The sequence below is a fragment of the Tachypleus tridentatus genome, chromosome 13, assembly GCF_004210375.1.
Source record: "Tachypleus tridentatus isolate NWPU-2018 chromosome 13, ASM421037v1, whole genome shotgun sequence".
In the NCBI taxonomy this organism is placed as follows: domain Eukaryota; kingdom Metazoa; phylum Arthropoda; class Merostomata; order Xiphosura; family Limulidae; genus Tachypleus; species Tachypleus tridentatus.
Window position 1 is genome coordinate 174,753,188 of NC_134837.1, and position 11,393 is coordinate 174,764,580.

Consider the following 11,393-nt stretch of genomic DNA (forward strand, 5'->3'; position numbering starts at 1 on the left):
TGGGTGATTGAACTGACTACTTATGAGCAGTGATTACATCAGTTAGTGTCACATAAAATAACTAATCAATCTAAATTGAAATGCATGTTTATTAACCGAAATTAGTGTTTGCAACTATTTCACTCTGCTTTTATTTCAACAATTAAATTGACTGTCACAAAAATAATCAATTAATTACAATTAGTTTCTAATTATTCCAATACATGATTACTTTAGATTTCACTTAGATAGACTCATGAAAAATTACCAACTAACTAAATCAAGGATTTCTGAACATTACCATTTTTGATTATTCCAACCATCCAAGTTAATTGAAATACCACTAGACACAAATGAACTATCTGTGCTCCCCCCAAATTTCGCTTTAATTTTTTGTATTTCCTTCCAGTTTGTTTAGCTTTGGTATTTTGTTTTTAGGTGGGGGTGGGTTTGTGAGTGTACTTCATGATTTGATACAACTGCTACCAAATTTGCTCAAGACTGATACTACCTGGGAGGGGGGGGGGTGAATAAACTTAATGCTCTTTGTTTAGAACTTTGTCCCCCCCCCAAGTCAAAATAATGTGGCATTTGTAGCTCACAGCATATAATATGTGAGAAATAAAATAGCCACATAACTTGCAAAATGGTTATACGCTCTTTATCTACTTGGATCAAACTCTCACTCTTACCTTCATTTCTATCTAAAGGTATTTAGGTATGCAACTGCTGTAAAACAGAAAATTCCAATAATGTTCTAATGGCATTTAAAGAAAGAAAAATAAAACATAAAAGCTAATAAGGATGTAATTTTGGTCATTTCTGTGGTAAAAATGATAATTTTTAAATGCTTAAAAGCTGAATTTCATAAATTTTGACAGGTAATTGCTTGAACTACAAATTATATTATAAGGCACCTCTTGATTTATACATTGTATTAATATTGTTTTTTGTTCATTTTTTTTTTGCAAGAGGCAGGGTTTGCTGTAAGAAACAGATTCTTCAGAGAAAGAAGGATTGATGACATGAGAGAAGTACTGAAATGCCTACTAGGCCCTCTTTCCTTATCCTTAGTCAATGATAATGGCACAGTGAGAAAGACATATAAAAGCAACCTTGGTTAGGAAATTGGAGAACAAAGTAGCATCACCTGATCCAACTCCATAACTATCAGCCACAGTAACTGATAGGATGATCCTTAATCCATAAAGACCAGGAAGAAAACTGCACTCTTGCTGGATGAAATATCATTGCATATCCTTGGCATTAGTGCTTCAGAATGTTTAATGAGAAGGCTTGAGCAGAGAGTCAAGAACTGGAAAAGGCTGTATTCATGTAGCATCAGTAAAACCAAACTGATACAGTACTTTCCTTTCTGAGGATTGGGAAACAGACAAAGAAAAACAGGGGGCAACCAAAACTCTGTGTGAGACATGTGCTAATAAGTGTTTCAGTATTACACAGGAGGCAGAGAAGTGGCATACGATCTTACAACAACACAGGAGGAAGCAGACAACAGGCTCCTGCTGCATGCACAACATGCTTCTCCAGAAAATGAATCAGTTATTGTACCATAGGATAGAGATGTCTTAACACTTTGTTTGGATGCCACACTACAAGTTACCCAGCAAGCTATATATCAAATATGGGTAAAAGCAGAGTATCCAGTTGATTGATATACAAAAACTCTCTTCAGTCCTCAGAGAGAATATGAGTATGGTTGTGACAAGAATTCATTCATTTATTGTGTCAGTGCCTCTGCTGGACATGAAAAACTTTGTGCATTTAAACTGCATACTGGAAGTAAGTTGCACCAGAATACATTTTCCAGCTCAGGGAAAAAAAGATTATCATTATCACCAGACATGCTCAAGATGCTAGAGTATGTTACAGGAGTGCATGTGCAGGATGTATTCATCCTGAACTAAAATATACAGTGTCAGCAAAATGCTTCATCAACTCTTCTGTGAACAAAAAAACATATTGTCTTATTCTTCATGTCAAATGAGTCAATGCTGCTTAGACAAGTTTCCTGATATACCACTACCCAAGAATCACCATGGTTGAATGCAGAGTGATGATTAAAAATGTATTATCAAATGGATGCATGAAACCACAGCCCTGATATTTTCTAGATCTAGTTGCAAACATGCTTGTAAGCAACAAGACTGTCTCTGTTTCATCAACAATATGAAGTGTACAGATGTATGTACATTCTAACATTATGCAAAAAGGATAACAAAAGATGAGGATGAGGCAGCCTATAATTAGGAAACATTTCATGACGATTAAAAGGCAAATTGGATATTGGCCATCAATAACACAAATCATCACATAAAGTAATCAACATTAGAGGACTGTATATTGTTTGAATTTAGCTTAAAAATATATTCCCTATTGTCACAGGTATCCTTTACTATGCATGAGACAAAGTTTTTGTGTCTTACATTCAAAAGTTTATAAAACTACTTTTTGTTTATGTTATACCAATTAAAATAGCATAACATCTTAGCTAATAATAAAGTTTTAAGTTCTTAATTCTTTGAGACAATGTTTTAAAAAAACAAACCCAATTTTCCCCTAGTGCAACACATTTTCTCTTGGCATGTCATCATACCCATTTTATCAAACACCCATCATAAAAGTTTGAAATTGAACTTAATTCACCTTCTGTAAAATCATCATTGCTCAGGTAAACCCTATTTATTATAGTCTTTAACTTTGTTTGGTTACAGTGCTATCAAACAAACTCAGGCTCAACCTATTACATCCTCTCTTTCAGGACTTATTATTAGTTCTCTCTTATACCCACTATCAAATAATGTATTGTATAATTTTCTGTTCTGAACAGTTAAATGTCACTTTCATTCAGAGTACAAACATTGTTACCATGAGAAAGTTAACGACTAGCTAGAATGAATTTATAACAACTCTTGTTGCAGAGTTAAAATAAAACAAAATTTTTGAAAGGTAAGGGAATTTTTTCTACTTTCATGCATGAAATTAGTCTATAGTTGCACGTTATTCAATTAAATAAAATTTAAGTGCAATACTATAAGTAGAATAAAAATTACAGTTAATTCTCTTCAAGAACTAAGAACAAGAAAAATAAAAAATGGACAAGTATTTATTTTTTGTTTTTCATGTTTATTCTTTATGTGTAATCATAATAGTAACTAAAATGTAAAGATTTTTTAAGATAGTTAAGATTAGATTAAGTAAAACAACTAATAATTATAATAAAAATGTTTCACAAGGCATGCATGCAAGCTGCTTGAATTAGTCATAATAATTAGTTGGATCATGTAATTTAATAGCATAACTTGAGCTACAGGTTCCATGGCAATTTACAACTTATAATTCTGCAGACTATCATTAGTCATGGTTCAAAGGGCAATATAACAATAAAATTTAATTATAAATAGATGTATGCTGTTACAAAACTTAAAAACTACTTTGAATAAACAAATGTAATTTCATGTTACAATATGCGTTTTGTTTTTTTTGGTGGTTACAAGTTCAGTCAAATTGACTGATCCTATTTTAATTTAGGGTAGAGAAAATAACAAGTACACTCTCCAGTTTTACTGAATATAAACATTTAAAATGCATTTAGAAGGTTTTAGGGATTATATAAAGAAAGTGATTTTTTTGAGAGAAGGAAAAGTATTTTTAATTTTAACATGAAAATTACTTTGCCCGAACAATTCAAAACAAATACTCAATATACTCATGGACAAATCTTTACTTTTAGTGACTTTTTACTAAACATACTCACTAAAAAATATGATTTTTTGTACAGTAAAGACTTATAATATTAAATGAAATACTGCTATATTTTGTGAAGATGTACACAAAAGTATCGAGAGTTAGAAGTACTAAATCTAAAAAGACTAAACAAATATAAAGAGCTCATGTGGTTGGTCATTAAATCAAGTCTTCATTTACGAGTTAAGTGTTATAGCAATTTTGGCTGTTTTGGTGACCATTTTGTTTTCACCATATTCTGACCTCAAGCCGTATGTCACAGATGCCCATCACACCAGTTTAAACTGACAACACAGAGCTGACAATAATGCACTGTAGAATACTACAGTCACTATCACTAATTCTGAACTGTTGACTAAAGAGAAGGCAACTGTCTGACATCACCCACATTTTGTTTTTAACTACTTACTGGAGGGATGGCAACTGGTTGGCAGCATTCACTCAACAAGCTACACACCAACAAATGTTTCAATACATTTTATAAACTGTATGTCATGTATGTGGACTGTAGATAGCATTGATTAAGGTCAAGTTTTTGTGCTTATATTTTGTCCATATTTTACTACTGAACATTAAAGATATGTTTGTACTTGTCATATTTATTAGGTAGTCAAGAAATGGTCACAATAAATTCTATATACCTATATCTCTAAACCAAAAATAAAACGTATTCACTAAACTTCAGAAAAAATTATTTCTTACCTGCATTTAAATATACCTGTTATCAGTCTATAAACAATGACAATCAATGAAATTTATCTTCTATTTAAAAACAAGCAAACATAGTGGCTACTAATCACTTTTGGCAAGCTAAGAAAATAAAAGACAAAAACAAACTGGACAGACGGGTATAGTACCAAAGATATCCCAACTCACAAATATCTTTTACTGCAGTCACAATTTAACTAACTTCAATTGTCTCTGTAAAAGACATCACCAAAACAAACACACCAACAAAACTGATATATGCTAGCAAAGAAGCAGTCCGAGTCTGAAAACTTCAGACACAAAGATGAAATTACAACTCGAGCAGTGCTTAGTGTTTACACTGTTAACAATGAATTATTAAAACAGTGTTGATATATATTTTATTTTTTTCTGTTCTACTCAATAAATACAAATATGAATAAAACCCAAGAGTAAAAATATGGAGAAAGCTACAAGGCACTTTGATCCCACTGGTGTTTTTCCAATAACTAATGATACTGGAGACGGACAATGCAATGGTGTAGGAAACATTCTTGAAGTCAGTTTTTTTTTATTCTTTCAGATGAGGAAATAATATCCTGAATCTACACAATTGTTACTACCTGTCATTTTTTAAAAAAAATAAATGACCCATAACCCTAATTAAGATATCTTCAGGAAATATATATTCACTCTATTTACTGCAGAATTATCAGAAAACATTGGAATTTTACCACAACAAGTCAGAATCCAATTATCAAAATTAAGGACTATTTAACACACACACTGGTCATTTCATGAAATATTTAGACAGATATTATGTAAAACTATCTAATTACAATTATTAGACAAGTTAAGTACTCACTAGTGATTTCATTACATGCTGAAACAATACTTGTACAAATCAGTTCACACGATAAAAAAATTACTGATTAATCATCTGCAGATAGTGTCTTGTAGATGACAGACAGATGTATGCTGAAATTTGTATGCATTGTAACAACCATGTTTCTTCAGCAAGTGAGAGTTAATAGACATAATAAAATGGCAGACAATACAGAAAAGTGCTTTGTGATTTTTAATTTATGTTTTATAAAATTTGTTGAACACAACATCTAACTTTCATTTAAATACAAATACAATATACCATGTTAATAAATCTAACAAACATAGAACACATTTTGTTGACTTAACACATGCTAAACATGAATGTTTTACAATTAATGTAATACAATATCAGAACCAATATATTCTGTATTGCAAAACATGACCAAACATGTGCAATCAAAATCAATTTCAGGATCTACGAGATTTAGCACATTTATAATACATTTTCATATGTAACAAAATTTCCTTAATGACTTAAAACAATAATTTCGAGACTTTGCATATACCAGTTTCCCTGACCAGCTTTCATCAGACCATCTCTACCTGTCGAATTTAGACTATTTATAAATTATTTCACAAATTAAGTAATGTCTAATGGGAGAAAAATATCTACTGTTTGTAAATTTAAACAAACATATAAAAAGCTCACACCATCACAGTAGGTGGGAAAAACTAAAACATAACTCTATGTTGATACTTTTCTGTCGGCCACCATTATACTTTACTATGTTTATGCATTTTCAGGTGTGTTGGATACCAATGGCTTCAAACAACATTTTGTGATTGACTGGCAGTCTAACAATAAGCCAGTTAACCTTTTCACAATGGGTTGTGGATCAAAGGCCATGTCATTGTGCTTATCGACTTGCATTAAAAATTTTACTGAACTACCATTTTAGGAATTTATGTAAATAAGTTTCAAATCAAATTCTAGATTATAATTCAAACTTTAATGTTATATTCGAGTTAATTTCTTAATTAGAAAGTTAATATTAAAAGAACATATATAAATATAGATTTTTGTGAGTCACAAGGTATGTTGAATGCAGCATTGTTTAAAATTAGATGCTTGTGAAGTCAAAATACTAAGACTATAGTTTTGTACAAATTAGAACTCAAATAACTAATATTGATAAGCAAAAATATATGAACCTCAAATCTTTTATTTTGTTGAAATATGGCTTATGTGCTGAATGTTCAACTCTTTCCATTTTTGAAATGGTCCATTGTATACTCTTACTACAGTATGCAACATGTGAATAACCAATTGACAGAGTAGAATATCTCCAGAATGATTTTCTCAGCCATTTTAATCTGTGAAAAGACTACCATATTTTTTCATCCAAGATTTTAAGAGGTATGTTGTGTCTTTAATCTGCTTAAAGTTTCATACTTTTTTTTTTTTAGACATAAACACAGATTAGTTACTAAGCCTAATAAATTGTAGTGGAATTCTATAGTATCAGTGTAGTTATTTATGATTTTTTAGTTATTAAAATGTATATATAAAACCTAAAAAAGAAACATTGTTGATTTCCTCCATATGTGAATTTTAAAAGGCTTAGCAACCTATGTCCAGCAACAACAAAGTTCAAAGGTCGTAATGAGAAGAGATAATTGTTTGCTTTACATCTTGATTTATTGTTCTATATTTTAAGTAATAATCTATATACATACAAATAAATGTATAATAATTGAAATGTGACTATATATTACAAAATACTGGTGTATACAAAAGCGTAGCTAAGACATGGAAGACTAATAGTCAGTTTTATATTATTGTATTCAGTAACATGAATACATGTACACTGTATATGGTAACATGAGAGCACGTTCAACTTGTCAATCCATGTATATAGATTTTTGGCATTATGAGACATAAGCTACTTAGACTAAACACTTGTATTTTATAATATGTATTCATTCCAGAAGGAAAAAAGCATAATTTATATATATATATATATTTTTTTTTTTATGATGGTTACAAAGTTGGTCAAGTGATGGACCAATAGTTAGAGTACAGAAAATAAACAAAATACAGTGTCTTACTGAAAACAAATGTTTAAAATGTATTTAGGATGTTTTAGAGATTATGCAAATAATATCTGAGATTTTTAGAACAAAGAATAGTTTTTAATCGTAATGTATAATAACTTTGAACTCGAGACGAGTAATAAAACAGACTCGATATTTTCACAAATAAATCTTTAGTAAAAATATTTCATTAAAATTCTGATTTTTTGTGCTCACAAAATACTTGTATTTTTTATTAAAGTTTACAATTTTGTGAAGATACATATGCTGTATCAAAAGTTATAATGGAAATACTTAACGTCTGATGAACTCGTGTACGTTATACCGAGCCCATAGCGAAAGGGTTAATTCTCTCAACAAGGGCTTGGTCAATTTGACTGACCATGTGATCTCTTTGTTCTTGTGTAAATTCTTTACAGATTTATTAGTACTAACTTTTAATGTAGTATGTATATCTCAAAAAAAATTGATAGTCTTTCAATTAACATTACAAGTCTTTCACATACAAAAAATGATTTTTTTTAGTAAAGTATTTTTAATAAACTAAAATAAAGATTTGTCCACAAAGATACTGAGTATTCATTTCAAAGAGTCTGTGTGTAAAGTGAATTTCATGTTAAAATTCAAATTTTTATTCTCAAAAATCTCAAATTTCCTGTGTAATCTTTAAAACCTCCTAAATATATTTCAAACATTTACTCTCAGCAACATTATCTCTTATTTTCTCTATTTGACTGGCCTCATAATCGCAAAAAGAATAAACAAAACACGAAAAACTCTAAATTACCTCTTTCTCCTAGAATGTTTTCAAACTGTAACCTGAAACTACATTTGTTTATCCTACATGGTTTATAACTCGTAACAGTACACATTTATTTATAATTAACTTTTATGCTTTTGCTACCCATTTAATTGCGATTAACTACTATTTGCACCACTGTAAATTGTAAACCACTCAAAGAACAGAACTCACGTTATTGTATCAATTACATTACCCACGAGCTGCTTGAAGATGTGCCTTGTGAAACATTTTCTATCATATTAATATTATTATTTTACTTTGTCTAACCTAAAAAGATCCATATTTTTACATCTGAATTACTTACAATGTAATAATTTTAAAAATATGAAAAGCAAAAAAATATCAAATTTTTTTTTAGTGTCAATAACTCTTTATATTAATTGTAGTAATGCACTGAATTTTTATTTACTTAAATAATGCACCAAAGATCAGAATACTAACAGACAAAAAGTAGACAATTTCACATAACTATCAATTGTTTTTGTTTTTCTGTTCTAGTTGTGTGACAAGAACTGTTACAAAATTATCCAAGCTGGTTGTTATCTTTCTTGTTGGAACAATGTTTGTACTAACAGTGAATTTTATAATTTCTGTTCAGGAAACATTACGCATCTTATGATAGATGAAAGCCTTGGCTTTCTATTGGTTACAGATACCATAGAGTTAAATACAAGAGAAAGCTAATAACAAATTCTGAAAGACAAGATGAAATAGGTTGGGTCTCAATTTCTATTTGATAGCTCTGTAATCAAACAAAAGCTGAAAGATCTAGTCATTTCCACACAAGCAAGGACCTTCAGTCAATAAGGATGCTCTCTCCAAAATGCCAATGTAGTCAGCTGATGTTTGATGCCCCTATATAACCTGAAGCTCCATTGTTCCATGGAAGAAGAAAGCACCCCAGATCATGATGGAACCTCCTCCACTGCGTCATGTAGAAAATTTATCTGGTGGGATATCCTTATCGTGCCAGTAACGTTGAAAGCCATCTGGACCATCCAAGTTAAATTTTTTCTCATCAGAGAACAAAACCTTCCACTTTTCTACTTCCCATGTTTGGTGCTTCTCAGCAAAGTTTAATCAAGCTGTTTTGTGGTGTGAAAGGAGGTGTGGCCTTTGAAAATCTTTACGGTTTTTAAAGCCTTTCTCTGGTAGATGCCGTCTTACTGTTCTTGAGCTGCATTCTGCATCCGTAAGGGCCTTAATCTGGTTCGATGATCGGCTGGTGTCTTACCGGATACCCCGTCGAATCCTCCTGCTCAACGCTGGCAAAATTTTCTTGGGCTGACAACTTGAAATTCTTCCTTGTATCCCTCAGGGTCTTTGAAGAAATTTGCAACAGCAGTTTTACTATGCCCAATCTCACCAGTGATGGCATGTTGAGAGAGACCTTGCTTTTGCAGCTCGAAAATTCTGCCACATTCAAACTCATCTTTTTAGCCTTTGCCATGTTTTTACCCAATGTAACACAGGAGGTGTCAGTGTGAGATGTTGACAATGCTAATGCTTGAACATAAATAACTAAATTTCGTTGTGTTTAACAATTAACGCTTTGTTTCAGTATGGTCTTAAACTTTTGGCCAGCTAATATTTAGGCTAATTTCATAGTGTTCACATTTTCCCTATTAAATGCTAAAAGTTTTTTTATTTTTATTTTTCCTTTTCTTATTTTCATCTTCAAGCTCTACTCAAATAAGTGGTCGAAGTCTATCAATACACAATGCTTTTTTTTTTCTTCATGTTAATTGGCCTTAAGATTTTGGCCAGCAGTCTATAATTTATATTTTGTTTATAATAAATATAGATTCGTAAGCCTATCTGTAAACCTTCCATTAAAACTCCAGCAAAGCCAGGAACCTTCACTAGTTGAATAATAATAGCAATATCATGATTACAGTATTAAACATTATGCACCACTGTCTTGAGTCAAAAATATAATTTATCTTCAAATTCAAAGGTTTTTGAATATTTTAAAGTCAATTTTGAGATGAAATAAAAGATAGGAACAAATAAAGTTTTTATAGCTTTTACTGGAAAACACAGAAAAGATATAAATCATTCCATTATTTCTTTTTACTGTAGAAAAAATCAACAAACTCTAACTAATTTCAAAATATTGATATTATTTATTACACTGTCAATAAAAAGCTAAATTAATTTCACATAATTCTCCATTTTATTTATAGTTTCAACTGATAAGAAAACATACCACACCAGGAAGGCATCCTTCTGCCTCAACATTTGGACCATCAAATGGATTTGATGGAGAACCTTCAGAGCTGTCTGAGCTAGAATCAGGAGATGATGGCATGTTTGTGTTAGCCTGAGTTAGTTTTGCTGACAGTATCTGTATTTAAAAAAAAAAATTCACATATGTTTCAGAAAAAAAACAGGCAAAATAAATTGCATAATTTTTAATACCATTTTTAAAAAAACTACCAAACAGACTGTTTAATCTTTATTACTTTTTACCTTCTTTAATTACCTACATTTTTTAAGCTTCTACATATTATGATAACTCTTTCATGCTAACATGATAGCCAAACAGTGGATTTGTTGGATGAAAAATTAATAATATAACATAAAAGTAGTGAAATTTTAAAAACAGTTACAAAACATTTCAATTGTTTTTAAAACATCTACAAGAGTATATAGACATTTAACCAATTAGATTACTATAAAAACAAAATGAATTAAGATGAGAAAAAAAAACGAGCAGCTTGATACAACCTGTTCTGTAAGCAGGTTCAATCTAAAAAAATTTTATTTAAAAAAAAAATCCTGGCAGTCACAAGTGTAACTATTAAATAAGATAAAACCCTGATTATTTCTCTTGGAAAATATATTTACCATACAAACATGATATTGTTTTATTCTAAATAAATTAAACTCCATAAATATCACACCAAACCATTGTGCTCAACCATACAATGAAAGGAGAGGGAAGAGATTAGTACAACAGAGGAATTGAAATTAGAAAATGCATGAAGGATGAAATGTTAAAATATTTTGAAAACCAAGAAGAAAACAATTACTTCTGCACATTCTAAAGTTAGAATTAAAGTCTACTATAGTTATAAATTTATGATACAGAGAAAAATTTCAGAGAACTAAAGAAATATAAACCTACAATAATAAGGCTGATAGTTGGAATTCACTAGAGAACTGAAACTGAAATTTAAAAATAAATATAATATAGGACTATCTCTTGAATATCTTACAACTTCACACATTT

At 30.4% G+C, this 11,393-nt stretch overlaps 1 protein-coding gene across 2 annotated transcripts in view; it reads right to left on the reverse strand.

The window, feature by feature from the left end:
- Nucleotides 1-10,505, reverse strand: part of LOC143238594 (ubiquitin carboxyl-terminal hydrolase 9X-like) — a gene marked incomplete at its 5' end in the record, with an annotated part of 40,817 nt that extends 30,312 nt beyond the window's left edge. For both annotated transcript variants that reach the window (XM_076478956.1, XM_076478955.1), the window contains 1 exon segment: nucleotides 10,368-10,505. In XM_076478956.1, coding sequence (XP_076335071.1) covers nucleotides 10,368-10,505 — 138 coding nt within the window.
- Nucleotides 10,506-11,393: the final 888 nt, after the last annotated feature.